Source organism: Lytechinus variegatus, chromosome 7, assembly GCF_018143015.1.
Source record: "Lytechinus variegatus isolate NC3 chromosome 7, Lvar_3.0, whole genome shotgun sequence".
Taxonomy (NCBI): domain Eukaryota; kingdom Metazoa; phylum Echinodermata; class Echinoidea; order Temnopleuroida; family Toxopneustidae; genus Lytechinus; species Lytechinus variegatus.
This window is the reverse complement of record NC_054746.1, coordinates 9,398,458-9,422,026: the sequence shown is the minus strand read 5'-3', so window position 1 is coordinate 9,422,026 and position 23,569 is coordinate 9,398,458. Positions and strand designations below refer to the sequence as shown.

The 23,569-nt window shown below is 36.5% G+C and overlaps 1 protein-coding gene across 1 annotated transcript; it reads left to right on the top strand.

Moving 5' to 3' along the window:
- Positions 1–34: 34 nt before the first annotated feature.
- On the top strand, positions 35–22,807 carry LOC121418390 (ATP-binding cassette sub-family B member 10, mitochondrial-like). The gene is made up of 13 exons (XM_041612228.1): positions 35–108; positions 4,027–4,524; positions 4,819–5,034; positions 5,831–6,033; positions 7,395–7,529; positions 9,208–9,354; positions 10,376–10,511; positions 11,750–11,845; positions 13,047–13,256; positions 15,296–15,375; positions 17,417–17,597; positions 18,932–19,010; positions 21,712–22,807. The coding sequence occupies exons 2-13, from the start codon at positions 4,095–4,097 to the stop codon at positions 21,938–21,940; spliced, it is 2,142 nt and encodes a 713-aa protein (XP_041468162.1). The 5' UTR covers positions 35–108; positions 4,027–4,094; the 3' UTR covers positions 21,941–22,807.
- Positions 22,808–23,569: the final 762 nt, after the last annotated feature.

Sequence of the window (23,569 nt, the reverse complement as noted above, 5' to 3'; positions counted from 1 at the left end):
GGGTTGCGACCCGGAAGTCGCCGTCATTTGCTTTGGCTTTGGCTTTGCAGTCACGGTAGCTCGAGCTCTCCGAAGTTTGTGGGGAAATTTTTCGACAGCAAATTTCAGGTAATTACAATTTTTGAAAATTATGTTTTCTAAAGGAACTTGTATGTGCTTCATTTCGATATGATTGATTTGCAATAATTTTTAATTTCAACATGCTTTTTTACTTAAAATGAATTTCAATCCGCAAACATGACAGTAAAGATACGGTATGGGACTGGCAACCGTACCCGGCTTTGCGGCGCGTACTGGCTCGGTAGCCCGATAGCGATACCCTAGCCCTATGTCCCTACCGCGACATGACAACAACACTACCTCGACTAATTCTTGGAATATTTTTTCCCAAACTCTTAGAATATTTCTGATATTTTCTGAGCCATCCAATATAATATAAATATTTATGCTGTTTGAACTTTGGTCTGCGACCGATTGCATACGATGTTTTGAAATCGGCCGTATTACCGAACACTTTTCATGAATTCAATTCATATCAAACACATTTTTCTCATAAAATTCACCAAACTTTCAGCATAAATACACATTTACCTACAAAATATAAATATGTAAAAATTTTGCAGAAATCGTTTTTTCCTTTTTACGATATTAGCTTCCAATCGGACCCCTCTTCGCGTGTGAAATAGTTTGGTCACTAGACCAAAAGCTTCGGTCTCTGTTATGTTGGTTGTTCAGCTGAACTCCGTGCGTTGGCTTCACTCACCAAATACAGAGACCGAAGTTCTAGCGCGATCTGTACAGGGGACTCAATGGCCATATGTTTATGTACTTAAGATCGCACTAAACGGGGAAGTGAATTTGCGTGACAGTCCAGGTAAGTCACTGTTTTTGTTCCTTTTAACCACTCACACAACATGCGAGGTTAGTAATACTAACCTCGCACAACGCATGTGGTTTCATAGTGGACTTTGACGTTTTCATTCATCACACGAATGTGAGGGAATGAAAAATGCCAAACGTTTCAGTATTTCTCCACTATCGTATTATTATTTTAATAATTTAAGTTTGTTTTAAAAATGAATTGGAAATTGTTTATAAAAGTGTTTTTATCGCTTACCTCCAAGTCTCAACCAGGATACTCCGTTCGATCCGTCCTTAATACTGCAGTGGAAAGTACGCAAACAACAAGCGAAAAGCAATTTTTTGTATCGAACATTCTCAATTCAAGTCGTCAGCGCATAATAGGAAATTGTACCGGTAGGTCATGGAGCATAGCCGGTGTGATGTGCGGGGCAGACGGGGGAATAGGCAACGAAACGACCGTACCGTGCCGTCATATGCCCGCAATAGCACCCGTGAGCTAGCTGGGCGCCTTGCCACTTTCCTAGCCGTAGTAGGCCTGTAAGTGGTCTTAAGTTGGTGGAACTTCGGCGCAACCCGATAAATGAAGTTATCACTAAGATGAGTTCATGGAGTGTATTATTTTTTTCTGAATATTTCCATTTAATTTTTCCACGAACGTCCCCACGCATGTCGCTGAAATTTTACGCATGGTTCCACTTGGTCTCCATTTCCGCACGCATGGTGTTTGAACCATGCGTATTATACACTGGCGAGAACGCTGTTGTCAAAATATAAAAAAACAAACATCATCATGGAGTCCTCAAGAATAGGGAGTGAAGTGGAGCCTGCACGAACTTCACTCGAGGTAACCGGACACATGACATTTACCGAGGTTTTTTACCTGGCTGCTAAGAAAGCACGAATGTCTGTGAGCAAGCAACCAGGGGACCGACAGCTTAAGGTCCTCTCCGAGGAACCTGGTAATGAGGATAAATGCCTTACCAAAGTGCACTAGCGCACCACCAGTAGAGGCGCACGGCCAATATGGGAGGCTCTCTCCAATAGGAGAGATAATCTCCCATATTGGAGACTTGCTTTGCAAAAGAACAAAAGAAACAACACCAACAAAAGTGTAATTTTTTCCCTCCCAAAATTTTGTCTCACTGAGTTCAGAAGCAAAAGAAGCCCATTTGTTTTGTGTGTAGATGACAACAAAAACCCTTTTCAAAACAAGTACACGGTGAAAAGGGGTATTTTTCATGAGGAATCTGACTATCACATTTTCATTTCCCGCCAAGCCTAGGTAATCCTTTTGCAGCAAATGTAAACAAAGGATATTGGTCTCCCAAACTGGAGATTCTCTGATATTGGAGATAATCTCTCTCATATATCATAACCTTGTTCATTGATTTGAATGAGTGCCGTGCGCCTCTACTGACCACTTGGGAATCAAACCCGGGTCACTGGAATCTGAAACTCCCACTCTATCGACTTACAATACAGTTTTAAAAAGTTTACAAGCAATATCTTTTATTAGCACAGATTGTGAGAAAATATTAATAAAGAACAAATAATGATAGTGATAAGCATTTCAACGTATATTTTGGCTTAGAAGTTAGACTACATGTAGATGATTACTGACTCCTGAGATTGATTGAGAAGTGAGATAAAAAATAAAAAGTCAAGAAACTCAAACTTAGACTCTCAAGGACAAGGCTTCATTTTTCTGTGTCCAGACACCAATCCCCAATGGGTGTTTCCACAGGTCCAAGACAAACTTCCGGAAAATAAATCCTTAATTTGCCGAAATTAACATACATATCCTGGAATTTTCAATTTTGATTTTTAACGAAAATCAGGCAATACAATGACCCTAAATTTGGTCCATGAAGAAGTGACCAAAATCAAGAAATTTAACATTTTTTGTTGATGACCTCTTTAAAAATAGGAACAAAATTTACCTCAAGTGATGTTTGTGCAGGCTCCACTCCACTTCACTACCGCTAAACTATGCTCCACCTACCCGAACATCGAGCCTGTGAACTCGCTCTGATATTCCGAGAGACAAAGATGGGATTCTATAGGAGTGAAATATAAATTTAATGCAACATCACGATCTTTAAAAACAATTAAAACTAATATCTTACTTTACACAAAGTTTCACTTTTCCATGCTTCTATCAGTCTCAAAATTGGTGATTTAGTGCCAACATGGAGTTCCTCACACATATTGATAATTCGCTGCCAATTTCTGATTTCTGAGGAGGAGGACAACAGGGGGTGGCAGTCATACAGTATATATTGCTGTACAGTGTACACATGTATGACCAAAAAAATGTGTTGAAAGGGGTGTGTTTTGGACGCAGGCCGCACATGCACTGGGAAATGGTATCGAAAACATAGATTTTAAAAAAAGGGTGGTTTTGAAAGAAGGGTCAATGGTCAATCGCAGGGTCAAACGTATTTAGGTTGTTTTTTTTTCCAAACTTTTTTTTTTAAAGAATAGCCAAATGTGTTTAGGGTATATTTTTTTGACGAGCTTTTTCACGGAGGTCATATTTTGGTAATAAAGCCCGCAAAAAAACTTGTTTAGGGTCATGCATGTGTACAGCTACAGCAATACATTTGACTGACCTCCCTGGGGAGGAGAAAAAAAGATCAGAAAATGTTGAAAAACTCTGAAGAAACAGCAGATTTATCAGTTTAGCATGGTGTCCTCTCCATGGAATTAGCCTTGAGGTCTCTGTGATGATATTTGAAACATGGTTCAAGTATTACTGAACATCCTGCCTGACTTTCAGGTCACATGACCAAGGTCAAAGGTCATTTAGGGTCAATGAACGTAGACCATGTTGGGGGAATCAATATCAAAATCTTAACCAAGGTTTAAGTGTTTGAAATGTTGTTATAACTTAGAAACTATATGGACCTAGTTCATGACACTTAGGCATACGGGTAATGGTGTATTGATCACTGAAGATCCTGCCTGAGTTTAAGGTTACATGACCAAGGTCAAAGGTCAGTTTGGTAGAGAAAGTCTATTTCCCATAGACTACTTGTGTTTGGGGGTTTGAAGAATATTTTTTTTTCTGGGCATTGGTTCTCTGGTGTGAATGTAGCAATACTAATCACACAAAAATAACAACTTTGACAGTAAATTACCTTAATTCTCTTTTATGACTAGGTATCTGATCTCAGGAAGGAAGAGCCAGAGCAAGTCCATTCATCAGTCAAGGGTAAACTACCTCAAGAATGTATCTCCTGGGCACCTCCACCATGATGCATCGGTTGCCCGTCTATGGCAAATGCATCATCTCAAATAGTATGAACAGGACAAAACAATGCCTTGATTGTTGCCAAAGATGTATTCCCTCAAGGATATTCCCAGGAAAGGCATTAGCGATTCCCCATTCGTCTTTCACACCAGCAAGGGTCTTTGGAACTTCCAGGATATTCCCAAGGACTATAAAGCAGTACTACTTGTCAACACTGAGACCTTTAAGATGGAGTGCCCTAATCAGTACTTCCAGGAGAACTTTTTACTCCTCATCAGTCAGGAGAAACGGGTTCAGGAGAGCAGACTCGACCAAGAATGAACCTATCCCTAGTTTGAAGGTTCCAAAGAGATCGGAAATCTGGAGGTTGCTGTCCTTAGCAGAACCTGAGAAATATAGACTTGCCGGTAAGCCATTCTGATGTTTGTTGAAATATCTTGTATTGATAAAGAAGAGTAGAACAATATCTGTTTCTTGAGTAACTCCCGTACGAAAAAACCAGAGTACCGATTGTATAACTGTTGGAAATGAAAATTTGGGATAACTAGTTATTAGTACCAGTAACTAGCAAATCTTTCTTTTAGCTGAAAAAATTACTGGTCATGTGATAGATTTCAGCCAATCATTTGACAGGGATACGTATTACATGTACAAGTTTATAACATGTAGTCTATTTGTTATCACTATCTTCTTGAATGTAGTTGCTATTGGACTCCTACTCATATCCAGTACTGTCACTATAGCAGTGCCTTTTGCCCTTGGCAAAGTTATAGACACCATCTACAATACATCGAGCGAAGAGGGCAGCAGAGATGATATGATGAAGAGGTTAACTAGGTTGTGTACGTTCTTGGCGGGGGTCTTCCTGGTCGGCGCTGCTGCCAATTTTGGGCGTGTCTACCTCATGCAGACATCAGGTTTGTCACATTCAATGTTTATATTATATTGGATGCAGTGTTCTAGCTAGACCCAGTTTAGTGGTGGTTGTATTTCACAGTATCACAAAGTTTTTTATGCCAAGTTAATGGTTTTAAAGGCAAAAGTGAAGGAACATCAATGTAATAACAATCTGACATTAATTAGCAAATTTTTGAAAATACACTAATCATTACGTCAAACCCTCATTGGAGAGGCAACCGCACTACATGTAGCTCAGGGCTTTTCTGCTGTCGTATACTCCGTAAACAAAATCTTCGTCACAGAGGAACCAAGATATTTCATTTTCAAGCGCTATCAACTCTGAATCACCCAATAATCCCTCTTTTGTAACATTTCTCCTTCGCATGGGCAATCCAGAGGGTTATACCATAAACAACAGCTGTGATATTACACAAGAGCAGCTCTGCCTGTAGTAGGCCTTTCGTAATTAGATTATTGTATATTAATCAACTTTTCAAAGGCATATTGTATTTTAAAATTCAATGTTAATTTGTTTTCAATTTCGAATGAAAAAAATCACCCCTGAAGTAAAGAAACTATTAAAGATAATAAAATGATTGCATGCACTGGTGGGCTGCAGAGTTCGATTGAATCTTCACGCTCCGTATGCAATAAAAAAAAGGAAGAATTAAAGAAAGATGGAAGTCGAAGGAAGGAAGAAAGAAAGATAGAAACAAAAAATAAACAAAAAGAAGGAAAAGTAATAGGTTGGTTTATTTGAGAAGACTTCAAGTTATCGTACCCAGAAATGATGTGTAATCTTTTTACCCTCAGGTCAAAGAATCATCAAACGACTGAGGGAGATGTTGTTCAAGTCTGTAGTTGCCCAGGAGATTGGTTTCTTTGACAAGACGTCTACAGGGGAACTCATCAACAGACTGTCCACCGATACATCCAAGATCGGCCAATCACTCACATCTAACATCTCGGATGGTCTAAGGTCAACAGTGCAGGTCATAGGAGGCATAGGCATGATGGTAAGACCACTGTGGTGTACCCCATTATTCCAAGATTTATTTCTTATACAGATTTGTTTGATTGCTAGTTGAATATAGTGTTGATATATATTTGTCATTTTAGTTAGTTGGATAAGTATTACAATGGTTTTTAACTTGATATGTCATACACTAAGAATGTTGATCTGATTTGTGAAAGTGAATGATAAATCATAAATTTGGCTATCAAACACAAGGGCCCTATTTCACCAAGGTGGTTTTGAAAATCATCAGTTGAACCGATGGTTTATTCATATTTTCTTTATAAATCACGCTTATCTCCTGCCGACATGAATATTAAAAATTGTCCAATACTGATGCATGCTTCAGTCACATTGTGCCAAATTGATGGCTGTTTCCATGATTAAGCACACTATTTTATTCTTGAGTCCACTGTTTTTAAGAGTGGATTCATTCAAAATAAAATAGCGTGCTTAACCATGGCAACAGGCATCCATTTGGCGCACTGTGATAAAAGTGTGCATCAGCATTTGAAACTTTATAAATACCGGTATATGTGATAAAAAAGTGTAATTTATAACTATACAGGAAACCTGCATAAGCCTTGGGTTCAACAGAAGGTATATCAACTGCTATCATTATTATACCTTTGAAATAAATTTACCATAGAACTCGCTATATTCAAGATTTTACAGGATCAACCAATGCTACACATGTATGATTCATTCTAGATCATATTGCCGACACATTTATCAAAATGATTAGAATGTTGAAAATGAAAGGGGCCTGTAAAGCGAAGCTTAGCAAACATAGTAGAAGAATATCTTTACGATTGATTGCACCGACCACAGTGTACATTCAGTGTTACCAACCTTTGTGTTACTGGACCCTGATTATGTTTTATGCAACTCCCAAGAATGTTCTGTAATCTGATTGGTCCAAATCAGATCACATGATATTCAGAAAATTGCACGATTGCATCCAGAATGCACTATCCTGCACTCTGATGTCATACCAAAAGTACTATCCAGCACTCTGACGTCGGAGTGCAGGATATTGCGAGGTCTGGAATTATCTAGAATTTTAATAGATCAAATATAGCATTCGGGGCCACTCAGTCACATGGGGGAGGAGGGGGGTTATATAAAGCAAACAATGCATGCATTCTTGTGCATAGAGGACCTAAATAACTCTGCTCGACTCGCCAAATGGATGTACCGCACACAGTCCTGCGGACCTCGGTATATCCATTGGCTCTTCTCACACATCGTTCATTATTTGGCCCATCATGCACGCGCTTACATTCATTATTTGTATAATATTGCATTAGTCTGAATTGATGTGCAACATTAATTTGTCTTTCTCCCTTTTATCCCCATCAGTTTTATTCATCGGCTCAGCTGGCTACTGTAGTAATATCAATAGTACCCCCTTTCTCTGTAGTTGCCATTCTCTACGGGAGATATGTACGCTCGCTATCCAGGAAGGTCCAAGACTCTTTAGCAACTGCGACACAGGTAAGTTAAAAAAAATCCAGTAAAACCTCAAAGTTATCAAAAGATGGCCTTTTGGATGGTGCATTGAGACATGTGTTTTGGTCTGCATGACTTGCCTACAGGTGCAATATCAGTGTGCATTGCATGATGCGCCAAAATCTTACAAATTCCCCATAGGTTTATGTACAAAACTATCTGTGCAATATCATGCTGTATTGCACAGTATCAATATAATGGATAATGATTATTTTGGATGGCTTTACTTCATCAGATGCATAAAGATTCCACACATTATGGCCAGTATTGCACTCATTTATCAGTTTTTGCACCGTTCCCTAACGCATGCGATATTTCCGGTGGGTGCTTCATAAATTTGTAAGTTAAGCGCTACTTTAAGAATGACTGATGGTCCTTTCTTGTGGTAAATGGTATATTTGTTGGCAATGGTTTAGCACGTAAGAAAGGATCACCAGTCGTTCTTAAAGTCGCTCTTTAACTTACGAACAACTTTACCAAATGGCCCCCCCCCCCTGTATTCCATTCTGAACCTGTCAATATGATGTAGATACCCATTTCTACATTCCAGTTTGAACAATTATTACAACCCATTTATTATTGATCTCTATGAGGCCAATTCAAAGTTCACTCACTCGGGTTATATTGTTATTGATTTTAGTGGGAAACAAGCATGTTTGTTTTTTGGACCTGACACATTCAATAGGTAGGTGTTCATTGTTAACATGTGATAGTGTAGTTATGAATAAAATTCAATATTCAAAGTGTTTGACAAAAATATATTCGGATTATTACATTTGATTCCTCCTTATTTATTCTGATTCTACGTTTGCTGAATTCAGCTTTCAAATAATAATGATAAATATGATGTACAGTATGTCTTTTCAGCACATTTTAGTTGTGATTAATTCATTGTTGAAGGTGTATGTACATATGAAATACAAAAGTAGAAGGGCTATTATGACAAAGAGTTTATGACATGATTTGCTCTCTTGTTTACATACAGCCCTTGAAAAGGCCACTGCACACCTGACGATTAGTCTTTGACCCTATTGGAATAAAATGTAGTAAAATTTGATGCAAATGTTCATGGAACATCTTAATGTTTAAAATCATAAATCATTGAATGAATATTTATGTTCACATCTGTGACTATGCTGCCATCATATTAAAATATAACTAGCAAAATGAATATATATTCGTAATGATGTCATAACAATCATGCAATTGGCTATGATTTATGAAGGACTTAAAATATTTGAAAATTCAAGAAAATATTGAATTTGAATTTTTAAGCTCATGTCCACCAGCCTATGGAATTGCCCATAACCAGAATGGCCTTTACTCCAAAACAAAGGCTCTCAATCACCCAAAATTGCTATATTGATATTCATACAGTAAATTTAAACCTCAACCCGTTGCTTTTCATTCACATTTTCAGCAAATAAGCAAAATGCACTTTGATTCAGCATCATATCCTAGACCAGCGGTAAGGTTTTGGGAGGTGCATATTACCGGATTGTGAAGAAAGGACAATCTTTTCACAGTTTCAGTTTATTAAAACTTTAATTGTCACAATTCATCTCAACTTATGTTTGATTAAACTGGCCTTTAATAACTCAAATATAAATCATTAAATCTTGAATACCCCTCCCCCATTTCTCTCGCTTTCTCATATATGCAGGTAGCAGAGGAAAGAATTAGCAGTATACGAACTGTGAGGGCGTTCTCCCATGAGAAACGAGAGGAGGCTGCATACAGCGACAGAGTAGAAGGTGTCTTTCAACTCACAAAGAAAGAGGCATTTGCTAGTGGATTATTCTTTGGTGCAGTAAGTTTATCATTCTCTCCTATTGTAAGCAGGAAAGATGAAGAATTTATTTCAGGGGTGTGAGAGTTCAGATTTTTAGCTGATTTCAGATTTTTTTTGTTTTGATTTTCAGCTTAATTTCAGCTTATATTTTATTTTTCCTCTGTATAAAAAAGTTTGGAAGCTCTTTCTATTTCAAACTTCAGCTTTTTTCAGATCTTTTTATTTGTGACCACTCACACCCCTGTTATTTGTAAGGGAAATTTTCCCCCAATTGTCTGAAGCAGCCCTTAAAATATGCAAAAAAAGGAGTGTAATCTGATTTGCTATAGTAAAAAGTGATCAATCAATTGTAAATTTCAATTTATATATTTGTTGCAATTACTGTTGTACTGTATTTCCTTTTTGTCTCACCTGCATAGCAGAGTGAGAATATAGGCGCCGCTTTTCCAATGTCAGTGTTGCGTGCTGGTATTTAGTCATTAGATTTCTTTTGTATCTGCCGTTCACATGGTAAGGTCAAAGGTCATTTTCAGGTCAACGTTAAAGTTTATATGCAAAGACTCTCTTATGACACCTAACTCCGCAACCGCAAGTCACTTTTCACCAAAACTTGGATTGTGATGTAGTTATGAGACATGCATGTTATGCTGCAGTCGGAGGTCACATGGTAAGGTCAAAGGTCATTTTCAGGTCAACTTTAGAGTTTCTGTTTAAGACTCTGTTATGACATTAACTCTGCAACCGTAAATCACTTTTCAACCAAACTTGGATGGTAGATGTACTTAGGGACCTGCATGCTATTGTGTTGGGAGGTCACATGATAAGGTCAAAGTTCATTTGAGGTCAACATTAAAATTCACGTGCAAGACTCTTATGACAAGTGTTATTCCATCCCAGTTATTTCACAATGAAGTTTCAATACAATTCTGTTGCATGCCCTTGCAAATCACGATATTTCCGGTTATTTTCATAAGTGGGCAAGACACAAAATCGCGTTTCCTTGTCCTTAAAGTATCTTTTGTATCTGCCGTTCTTGTAGATGGGTTTATCTGGTAATCTTATCATAATGACTGTCCTTTATAATGGAGGTCTGATGATGACAGAATCACAGATTACTGTAGGGGATCTCTCTGCATTCCTTCTGTATGCTGCCTATGTTGGAATATCAATCGGGGGTAAGTATATATAAATTTTTTGTGCAATTTCATATGATTGTAGTACTTATTTTTGAGATGTTGTTTTCTTTGCTCTTCATTGCATTATACATATCAAATGCATGACAAGGACTTTCATAAGCTATAAAGATGTCCGGCTTATAATGCTTCTTGTCCTACTTACGCAGTATCGTTCACCTGAAGAAATGATAACATATGTGTGTTTAGAACATAAATGTAATTAATATGTTCTTTTCTATATACCTTTTAAAGGGATGGTATGGGCTGAAAATATATATTAATACATGTAATAAAATACAAAAGAACAAGTGGGGATGTGACATCATCAGCCCACCTAATGAATATTCATGATGACTGTTTTCACAAAATATTGCTCAACTTTAAAATTCAATAACTTTGTTAATTGTTATCCGATTTTGATGAAATTTTTGGCATTTTGCTCAGGGAATTCTACTCTATCTATTAAGCTATAAATACTTTCAGCCCTCACCATTTATTTAAACTGTCCTCATGATCACTTTATGAGACAAAATGTTTCTTTTTGGGGTATGTGTTGCCTTTTATTTTTTACACTGTATGTGATTCTCTTTTATCCTTCCTTGTGAAATTGAGAATTGAGATATTGTATTGCCTCTAAAAGTAAAAAGATTTAAAAAGCCTTCTTTCAGCATCCATGTGTTACCACAATCACTAAACATTAAAATTTTAATTTTTCACTGTCAGGAATAAATTACTTATTGAAGTATGATATTCAGATTCAGGACATTACATTTAATTCATGAATATGTCAGTGTTGTACACGCTAGAAAGGACATTCCTAAACAGATTTATGAATTAGATTGAACCCATTGTTCATCATGAGGAATGATGTCGTAAAGGATGAAGCTTAAGGCCTGTATTCTGAAGTCGGGTTTAACGTAAACTCAGGTTTAAAGTTGTGGTTTAAGTAATTGAGGCCAAAAGTATCCAAATTTTTATCAAGTTGTATGTTTCTTATGTTTACTGTGCTCTTTCCTGATTCAACGATGGTGAAGACAATAATCAATTTATACTTCCTACACAATTATGAATGATTTGAGAGCCAAATGAGCTGAAGTATATCTCTACTGTTACTTAGTAATTATGTAACAATTGGCTGTCCATACTTAACCGCAACTTCAAACCTAAACCCGACTTCAGATTACGGATCTAAATGTTTAAGATAAAATGTTTCCCTTGGCTTCATCTTCTTAATACAGGATTAAGTAATTTCTATGCAGAACTGATGAAAGGGATTGGAGCTAGCACCAGGCTTTGGGAGCTTGTTGACAGAAAACCTTCAATACCACTTTCAAGTAAGCATTCTCAGAACATACATAAAGAGCAAAAATGGGAAAAATCCAAAAGTGCACAAAAATATCCAAAGCCAGTGAAAGGGGCATTAAAGATATATGAGAGCAGTTGCAATAAACACTGATTTCATGAGAAGGTCTGTAATACAAAGATTAATTGTCATTATTCAACTCCCAAGAATGTTCTGTAATCTGATTGGTCCAAATCGGATCACATGATATTCAGCGAACTGCACTATTGCATCCAAAATACACTATCCTGCACTCTGACGTCAGAGAGCAGGATAGTGCAAGTTCTGGAATTATCTAGAAATTAGATCAAATATAGCATTCGGGGCAACTCAGTAATATGGTTGAGGGGGGGGGGGTTGTATGAAACAAACATTGCACATATTTTCATTTCCATTCATGCTCAATATTATACTTTTTTTTGTTTTACAAAGTAAGAACGCTTGTATGTAAAATTGTACTTGATTTGTATTACTTCATATTATTTTGTATTGTGTTTTGAATGGAAATGAAATAAAGAATTGAATTGAATTGAAATCATTACCACAACTGGCATTTATCTTATATAGCCAGTCAATAGGGGAATCAATGGCCATGGACTTCATTGGTTTGTATAAGCCCTGTATTCTTGAACTCATAATCAGTCAAGTTTTTCACCATCAAGTTCTTCGTGCTTCATCACTTAACAATGGAACATCCTCGATAAGTCACAGGATAATTTTGCTCAAAAATTCAATTGTAGTAGGCAACTTCTTATGTGAAATTTTATTTGAAAATAAGATGTATATAGAGACATGGATTTTCAACTCTGAAAATCAAGAAGAAAGGGGTTGAATTAATATTTAACAAAAAAGACATTATCTAGTTGTATTGTACCCTCATAAAACATTGACAGAGGCTTCACCAGTAAAGTCATTTTCATTCTGTATTACATGTACTAGATTGAAGGTGATGTCTCTTTAAGACTTAAAGTTAAAGTTAAGTTCATACTGCTGTAAATTTTTAGTAAAGTTTGAAAACCGGTCAAGTTAGTGAAAGCTGTCAGAACCAAAATTCTTACTTTTACCTGAAAACGCCGCTTTTACAAAATTGTCAATATGCCCCTGTTTTTAATACATGTTGAGATAAGGGGGGGGGTAGTATTCGATAGGATCTTTCAATTTATATCACTGTCATTAATATTCATATGTTTCAGGTGGTCTCAAATTGGACATAACTCGACTCAAAGGGGCAATAGACTTTAACAACCTACACTTCTCCTATCCAATGCGTCGCGATGTGCCCATCTTCACAGACTTGAATTTATCTGTGGAGGCAGGATCAGTGATGGCTGTTGTAGGGGCCAGTGGATCAGGGAAGTCTAGTCTTGGGTCTCTCCTGTTAAGGTACTATGACCCCATTGAAGGTGAGTTGTTGCTTGCATTTTTAGCGAGATTTTTATTTAATTGATTCAATTGATTCATTTTTTATTTCATTTATTAATATATTAATAGTCCTCAAAGTCATTTCATAATAAATCATTTTTACAATGGAAAGATGCATCAACTGCATAAAATAAGCAGGGTTGAAACATAACAAAGAAATTTAAAAGGTGGAGGGGTCTACTGAAAAGCAAAGCTTGTAAGATGTAGACTTCCTATCAACATTTTTTCAAGGGTAATATGATTAATAAATAGAGTAGAAATAATCAGCAAAATTCTCTACATTTGTATAGATATAAGCACTGTAACGCAAATGTATATACACTATATGCAAAATTAAATATTGACTTTAAAAAAATCAAAACTACCTTGGATAAGTATGAAGTTCACAAAATATTTGATTGAATGGGTAAGAATTCAGAAGATATTTTTTAATGAGTAATTAAAATCGGTTCAGATTAGCTGACTCTTTTATTGCTCTGTCGAGAGAATTCCAGAGTTTTTGGTCCTGTGAAAAATACAGTTTTGCTATAAAATGTTATTCTACTTTTAGGTAGTCATTTGACTATCTCATATTATATGAATGTAAAGTATTGTGTCTCATAAGTTTCTTTTGTAGGACATTAGGTACACTATTTCTATCTAGCTGATACATGAATTGGAATAGTTGTAAGCGGTACAGATCTCTGACTTTAAGATTTCATTTCTGACGAAACAATACATCCGTATGAGCTCTAAAGGACATGTTGCATATTATTCTCAGTTCTATTCTGAAGTAGCAAGACTTTGTTTGAGAGGCACTTCTCCTGCCATGCCAGAAACTCATGATTAAGATACGGTAGAATTATTGCACAATACAACATGGATAGTGCCTGTGCTGGAAGAACGTGTTTAAGTTTATTGATGACTCCAATTTTTCTTGCTAGAGTGAAAATGATACACCACAAAAGTGAGATTGCGAGTGACATAAATATAGTATATATAAGTATATTATATATACTATACCACAAATCATCTATTCAGAAGAAACGTACCGACCTTAGTGTTGCCAGACATTTCTGCCTTCCTGGACATTCGTTAGCGGATGTGAAAGTGTGCATATTTGGGGGAGGATACAAATCAGCGGACGAGAGAAGAACCGCTGAACTACGAATAATTGTTAAATGTAGGAGCTTTGAGGGTGATGGTATGAACCGAGATCTGGGCTTCCTAAGCGGATATTCATTCTTTCGTTAGTTTCGTTCTTAAAAAGAAAAAATACTTTGACAAGCGCCACGATGTTTGGTATCGTATCACACAGGAATTTCTCTTATTGCTCAATAATACCTATCCGTACTTAATACTTTCGAGAGAACCATTTTCTCTTAACCAATTTGATCTTCGTTCTATCATCTCATCTCTTAAATTTCTTATTGTTGCGTAACAAGAAATGTTATTGCGCAATATTAATTGTTACGTAACAATTAGATAATTACAAACAAGCGTTACTATGTATGTTTCTGTGAAGGGCGCGCATCCTCAGCCAGTCATCATAACAACATCTGTCTGAGGATGCGCTCTCTGATTGATACCACACATTGTATATACTCCTGAAGAAGACGGAGGTCCGTCGAAAATTCGAGGAAATAAAAACTATATTGGCTTTGAAAGCATTACCATTTATCTTCAGCATATTTTGTTACTAAGTATATTAGTATATATATTTTAGACAGTGTTACCAGGAGAAGCAAAGTATGAAATTGAAGTTTGGGGCCCATAGTGTAAAGTTCTGTGAATTGCTGCTGTGCATGCTCCTTTGATCAGCTCATCAGAGTTATAGAGGTAATTACCAAGATTATTGTATGAATATCTGTGTATCAAGCCAGGTTGTGTTCAGCATTTTTATATTTATTATTCAATAATAATTGGTAGAATCGGTAGACTAGCTTAGCCGGGGTAATAAAGGAGCGCCTTGAGCACCTAGCAAGGTGGATACGTGCGCTTTACAAATTCTACATTATCATTTTATTATAATACTTTCCAGGTTCCATTACATTAGATGGAAAGGACACCACTTCATTGAGTCCAGAATGGCTGAGACATCAAATTGGAACTGTTAGTCAGGTAGGGTCTTTAGATTGTGACAAATGAACGCACATTTGTGTATATTAAAACGTACCTTTAGATTTGGTAAGTCCCCCAGCAGTTCATGTCACTATTCCACTTTATTACAAGATTTTATGAATATATTTGCCCTCCCTAAAACCATTACGATGTGAAAGATATTAATAATAATTGGCATTTATATAGCGCTTTATCAATCTACGACTGTTCAAAGCGCTTCACAATTATTATTACCCGGTCACTGGATTCATAGCATTTCAAGCAGCCTGTTAGGCGCACACTTGCTAAACCAACCACAATGACGGTTGTTTCCTACCGGTACCCAATTAGCACCTGGGTGAGAGTGGCAAAATGTGGATTGACGCCTTGCAAAAGGGCGCTAGGCCATGATGGGATTCGAACACACGACCCTCTGATTACAAGGCAAGAGATGTAATATGTAATATGAAAATGTGCTTAATTGGATAAATTTGGTGATTTTACATCAATATTTATTTTTTATCAGGTGCCCAGTAAAAATAGAATGTATGAATCTTATTTTTATCCATAAAATAACTTCTCAAGCATGGAATGGGTTAATAATAATAAAAATAACGGTATATTTACTTAGGGGCGGTATTCTGAAAACCATGTTAGCACAAAAACGGTGTTAAACACGATTGGTATTCTGAAAATCGTGTTAGCATGAAAAACATGTGGCCCAAGTGGTAACACCGCGCAGGTCATGAAATACGCAGTGCGCAACTCGCAACGCCCAAAGGCAGTGTTAGGTAGGAAGATAACAGGAAAATTGGTATTCTGAAAATGGTGCTAGCTAAAATTTTGTTCAAAGATAACACGAACATTTAACACTGCGTTGAAGAGAGGATATGTTGGGGATTACGTTGGCTGCATTTTTTCTAGCAGACGCAAATGTCAACGAAAATATACAGGCATATGGCTATATCGTCTGGCAGAATTTACTGTATTTTAAAAAAAATTTTTTCAGCTTTTTTTTCCATCTACCTTTCATTCTACTAACAATGATTAAACAACAATTTGTTTGGAATTTCCTTTGAAAATGCACTTCATCTGCATCTTTAATTTGGATTAATTAAAATTGTTATCATAATGCTCATGAGTTATTTATTTGGTTAGTCTTTGCCATAATATAAAAAGACAAAAGGAGAGGAAGAAAATTTAAATCATCTAAAAAAAAGCACAAACAGAAATCTAAAAAATGGAATTAGCTATTGGGAAACTCTTCTATAATATCCACAAATTTTTTAACCTTTTTCAATGGTTATATAGTTCCAATGATTACAATTTTTTAACTCTCAATGGGTTCTTGGATATCCTAAATTCATATTTCTCTCCAGTCAATCTACATGCTTTGGATGGGGGGGGGGGGGGCTGGCAAAAGTGAAACAAAAAAAAATTTCTGGCTGATCGCTATATACATCAAATTTTAATAAAGAAAAAATGAATAAAATTTTGTACGTTTGATATTTCTATGTCAGGTTTAATTTTTCTTCAAGTGCTTTTCAAAATTTTCATTGCATATTTAAAGTTCTCAAAATTATTGGGCACATTTACCCATTTACCTCACCTGGGTAATACAGTGTCCCAAGGAAGTATTTGTTCACTATGCATTAACAACAGATGAACCATGCTGGAAATTGAAAATTCCCAAGCTTAATATCAATTGAATTGTGTATCTGGAAGGGAAAAACCATTGCTTATCCTTTGCACCTAGTGCCAATATCTGATCAGTAATGGATGAATGATAATGAATCATATTATGCAATGAAGCATATTTTCAGACCTTGCAATGGATGAAGCATAACAGGTATGCTTCAGTGATCATGGCTTTATTTCTCACTCATACAGTGGTCAAATTTAAAAAGTTTTGTTGTGTAATATATTCTTGATCTGGCATAAATTTACATTGTCTTCAGTTGAAAGCCCATCTTATTTAGTGATATATTGTTATTTTAATCAAACATGGTAATCGTGCAAACCTCTTCAAGGCAGTAGTTGGTATCTTTTTTTCACTTTGCAGGAGCCGACACTCTTTTCATGTAGTATCAGGGAGAACATAGCCTATGGAGCTGTCAATCCAGATGACGTTTCCATGGAGATGATAGAAGAGGCTGCTAAGACAGCCAATGCCCACTACTTCATCAAATCATTCCCTAATGAGTATGAAACGGTTGTCGGAGAGAGGGGTCTCATGCTCTCAGGTATCTATCAGATATTATTATATTTATTCTGAAGCCAAGTTTAACTTATACCATGGTCTAACTCTGTGCTAGAAATTATGGGAAGCCAAAAGTTTCAAAATTTTGTTTACAGTGAATGCTTCTCATGTTAACTGTGCTCTTCACTAATTATTTAATGGTGAAGACAGTTGTCATACTTATCCTTCCCAGGCAGCTAATAATGTTTTGGGAGTCAAATGAGCTGATGCATTGAACCTCTACTATTATAGATTTATGTAACAACTGGCTTTCCATAGTTAAACCACAACTTAAAACCAGAGTTTAGATTAAACCCGACTTCAGAATACAGGCCATTATATTTCAGGTTCTCTTTCACTTATTTAAATAATCCTTTGCTAATAATAACAAGGATAGAGATCCATAGCAATTTTCTTTGTGGGATTGAGATCATTTATAGTCACTTATTCAGAGTTTGGCCAAGATGGCCTTTTAAGAAGCTTTTCATGCTTATTTGGTAGGGCAATTTGAAAATGCCAACCTGTACCGGCTGCACACAATCACAATGCGCTAACAGAGGCCTTTTTATCTCTAATAATGTTGTAGTGAAGCCTGATATCACAAAGTGTTATTTAATCTTGGATCGTTTGACATTACAATCCTAAAGATGTGACTAGGCTTAATGTTAGTGCACTTTTTGCACTAAAATTGTTGCCGTGCAACTGATACTGTGCATGATGCCGAATGATATTCTCTTGGCACACATGTCGTGCATGTTGGTGCCTTTGAATAGCCCTACCATTGTGAGCTTCGTGACAGATTTATATTCAGTCATTTCTGTGTTGGATTGAGATTTTTTTATATTTACTATTATTGTGATATGTTGATTAATACCATGTTTGCAATCTCATATGCATCAACTGAATACATGCATACATTTTCTATAGTGAACAAAGAGCGATCAGTGAACCATATTCTGGGTTTGTTGTTCCAGCCTTTGTACAATTGTTGACATCATCCTCAAATTTTCATATAAACCTTATTTTACCCCGAACCCCTCTGGAGTAGAATTTTGCAAGTTATGAAATTACAAAATCAGATGAAATTGACTTTCTAGGTGCAAAATTCTTGAGCTCTGCAAGAGAGGTGAAATTGACAAATTCATTCTATCACACCATGAAATATACTACGTACTGGTAAACAAGTTAGAATGCAACTTTGTGCAGGTTTATTCTCTTCTTTTAGAGAAATATGCATAAATAAATGAATAATGAATAAGTTTTCTAATAAATTATTTTTCTTTATTAATTTCCTTTTTCTTCTATTTTGCTTCATTATTTTTTTTCCGGTGTTGTCAGGTGGTCAAAGACAAAGAATAGCCTTGGCTCGAGCAGTACTGAAGAATCCTAAAATATTACTTTTAGATGAAGCTACAAGGTATTAATTTTCTTTCATATATTCAATTTTACATGATATGATTTAATGTAGATTGAAATCCTTGCACAAGTCTCACCCTTGGGTTTTTATATTTTTTGACCAACATTAATTCAAGATTGAACATATTTCTAGAAAACATGGGGGCTTTTTACTAATAAAATTTTACTAATATTTTAGCATTTTCAGTTGTAAGAATGAGAACAGTGTAATCTTTAATGGAAGATGTTTATAATTCTGAAATAAATATTGATTTGTAGATGTGAAATTTCATCATTGTCGTCTTTTTTCCCCATGAGATCATTTTGTGATTTTTATATTCCTTTGATATGTTGTGTTTTTCTTCATATTTTGCTTTCAGTTTCATACATCTGCTCTTTGACTTCATTGATATAAAAATCATTGTTATTGCAATTCTTTAAAACTTCTCTCTATTTGAGGAATATATGATTTAACAAATGGCATTGACCCATAGATTGCATTTAAATAATTACACAAAATATGTCCAAATGTACAACATACATGAAGAATCCTTAATATATAACATTATCTTTAGTGGGCCATTTTTCTCATGAATTCTGTAATCTGATTGATCCATTTGTTTGTGAGACAAAGCAATTTTACTTGGTCACAAAGATCAAACAGGTAATATGGGCCCGCATCACCTTTTTAGTGTTTACGTGTAGCTGTTGTTTTAATGTTGTTTTAATTGTTACACGCATGCCCAGTGCTGATTACAACCACGTAATATGAGACCGTATTCAAGCATCGTGCCACACACTTCTATTTGCAAATCAATGGCAATGGCAAAATGCACATTCTTTTTACTGTGATCATTGTGATGACTGTCTTTCAAAAATCACTCTCAAAATGCAGGGTTTTGCATTTTACTTTAGTTTTTGTCTCACCTGCGAAGCAAAGTGAGACTATAGGCGCCGCTTTTCCGACGGCGGCGGCGGCGTCAACATCAAATCTTAACCTGAGGTTAAGTTTTTTAAATGATGTCATAACTTAGAAAGTATATGGACCTAGTTAATAAAACTTGGCCATAAGGTTAATCAAGTATTACTGAACATCCTATTAGAGTTTCATGTCACATGACCAAGGTCAAAGGTCATTTAGGGTCAATGAACTTAGACCATGTTGGAGGAAACAACATCGAAATCTTAACCTGAGGTTAAGTTTTTGAAATGTCATCATAACTTAGAAAATATATGGACCTAGTTCATGAAACTTGGACATAAGGTTAATCAAGTATCACTGAACATCCTGCATGAGTTTCACGTCACATGACCAAGGTCAAAAGTCATTTAGTGTCAATGAACTTTGGCCGAATTGGGGATATCTGTTGAATTCCCATCATAACTTTGAAAGTTTATGGATCTGATTCATGAAACTTGGACATAATAATAATCAAGCATCACTGAAAATTTTGTGCAAGTTTCAGGTCTCATGATTAAGGTCAAAGGTCATTTAGGGTCAATGAACTTTGGCCGAATCGGGGGTATCTGTTGAATTACCATCATAACTTTGAAAGTTTATTGGTCTAGTTCATTAAACTTGGACATTAGAGTAATCAAGTATCACTGAACATCCTGTGCGCGTTTCAGGTCACATGACCAAGGTCAAAGGTCAATGAACTTTGACCGAATTGGGTGTATCTGTTGAATTACCATCATAACTTTGAAAGTTTATGGATCTGATTCATGAAACTTGTACATAAGAGTAATCAAGTATCACTGAACATCCTGTTCGAGTTTCAGGTCACATGATCAAGGTCAAAGGTCATGTAAGGTCAATGAACTTTGGCCATGTTGGGTTTTTTGTTGAATAACCATCATATCTCTGTAAGTTTATTGGTCTAGTTCATAAAAAGTGGACATAAGAGTAACCATGTATCACTGAACATCTTGTGCGAGTTAGAGTAGTATTCAAAGTCAGCACTGCTGCTATATTGAACCGCGTGATGCAGGTGAGACGGCCAGAGGCATTCCACTTGTATTCTATTGATTTCCCTTATTCTGCATGAATATAGGGATACACTTAAAGAGATCAAATCATTACACCCTGCTTGCTCTTACGAAATACAGGACATATCTATGTTGTGGTTCCATATTCCATTAGGTCTCTGGCCTCATGGAATATTGAACTAGACCGTAAATATTGCCCATATTATGTGAGCAAGCAGGGTGTAAGTTAGACAGCTGGGAGCCGTCTGTTTCGAGGAGTTTTTTAACATTTTTAATATCTGTCGTACACAGACGGCTCGCTATCATGCTGCCACCATTAGGGGACTTACAATGCAAAATCCCCCCGTCAGGTCTTTTCAATTTTTGTCTTAAATGAATCAAATTTTTGAAAATTAATGTGATCGAAATGCGAATGAACATTACCTCTTGGCATTAATTGCCAAAAAACCGGGAAAATCAAGTTAAAAGGAACAAAAACAATGACTTACCTCGGCTGTCGCGCAACATCGCCTCTCTGTTTTATCCAAACTTAGTACATAAACATATGGCCATTGAGTCCCCTGTACAGATCGCGCTAGAACTTCGGTCTCTGTATTTGGTGAGTGAAGCCAACGGAGTTCAGCTGAACAACCAACATAACAGAGACTGAAGCTTTTGGTCTTGGTGTAAGTAATATTACAGTCGTCCTTGCTATTAATTATTTTCATCTACCATTTTCTATCTGTCTTTGACAGTGCCTTGGATGCCGAGAGTGAGTATCTGGTCCAGGAAGCCCTTGAGAGGCTGATGGTTGGGAGGACAGTCATCACCATCGCCCATCGCTTGTCAACCATCAAGAACGCAGACATGATTGCCGTCCTGGATTCTGGTCGGATCGCGGAGACGGGTGCGTACGAGGAGCTGATGAGGATACCGGACGGGTTGTTCAGGAAACTGGTGGAGCGGCAAACTGTCATGAACTGATGCTGTCCTGCGATGGTTGGAATCGGTAATTGAGGCCGGTATCGGGGCGAGATTTGGCCGGCCTTGTCCTTTGCCATGGCCTTGGTTGGAGTCTCCAGCGGCCTTGTGACTTGGGAAGTACCGGCCTCGACTACATCCCTGGTACTAGACCGTACAACAATGACTGTAGATGCACACATACAAGAGCACAATGGAAATCTTAACCAAAGAATTTCAAAAGTTGTTGGAACAGTAGACGATCATGGACTACAGCTCCTTACAACAGAGTAGGTATAGAGGCCAGTAATATAAGCTAGATGCATTAAACAGTACTTCGTTCTGACGCAATTTTCCAATATGGTGTAAGATTTTTTTTATGTACGCTGTTCAATTTTTAATCCATTATGTATGGGATTGAGTAATTTTGATTTATCATGTCACAATATGGGAAGAATTCTCAAATTTCCATTGAATGGATTTAGCATCAGACATTGTTAAATGTTGAGACTGATGCACTTTTGTACATGTAATATGGAATTTATGTTAAGGTCTCTAGAAATCTACATTTAGGATTTGAAGTTGTTAATTGGTTAGAGCACAATTACGAGACCATGGTTGAGTCGCAGATGTAAAAATGAATAAAAACATCAAGCAAAAATTCTGAAGGAAAATGGAGCATGGGCAAAAAATCTATTGTAGACATTTATATGTACAGTTGGGGCTAGAAGTTAACATACCCCCAGGAAATTACATGCAACTTGGTCACATGCCAGACACCATAGAATTTACCTTATTTATCAGAAATATTGGTAGCACCATGACGAATTTGGTATAAAAAAAGAGCTTATAAAGTACTTTGCATGAATGGGGTTATGATGGGACCTGAGTATAGTTAGGTGGAATTTTCTCTCCAGAAAATCAAGTAATATTTATGCCAAATTGCTAATCCCAAACATCTTTTTATAGCAATTATCAATATAAAAATGTTAAAACCTGAATGATATTATGTTGTGTATCGTGATATGTCACCACCAAACGAAAGGTATAACCCGGTGGGTTTTCAGAGAGCTGTTCATAAATAACAAACGACTTTACAAACGACTGGTGATCCTAAACAGCAAATTTACATTGAAGTGAATTTAGCACCTAAGAAAAGGAAACCTTCATAAGTTACGAGCGACGTAATGAACAGCTGTTCAATAAGTCGCTCATAACTTATGAACAGCTTTATGAAACACTTTCCTGAAATATTTGTGCTAAGAAATTACAAGCACTAATAACTGTTTTGGCCAAGATTTTTAAGTGTTTTTCTAAAACTTATTATTTTTGTCTCACCTGCATAGCAGAGTGAGACTATAGGCACCGCTTTTCCGTCGGCGGCAGCAGCATCAACATCAAGTATTATTGAATATCCTGTCTGAGTTTCAGGTCACATGACCAAGGTCAAAGGTCATTTAGGGTCAGTGAACTTAGACCATGTTGGGGGTTCAACAACTCTTAACCTTAGGTTAAGTTCTTGAAATTTTGTCATAACTTTGAAAGTATATACTGTATATGGACCTAGTTCATGAAACTTGGCCTTAAGGGTAATCAAGTATTACTGAACATCCTGAAATTTCATCATAACTTTACAAATATATGGACCTAGAT

Excerpts from the sequence above, each read along its gene's own strand:
- LOC121418390 (XM_041612228.1), top strand. The coding sequence starts at position 4,095 with ATGTATCTCCTGGGCACCTCCACCATGATGCATCGGTTGCCCGTCTAT. Across the intron at positions 10,512-11,749 it reads TGTTGGAATATCAATCGGGG|GATTAAGTAATTTCTATGCA; the intron begins GTAAGTATATAT and ends TTCTTAATACAG. Across the intron at positions 11,846-13,046 it reads ACCTTCAATACCACTTTCAA|GTGGTCTCAAATTGGACATA; the intron begins GTAAGCATTCTC and ends CATATGTTTCAG.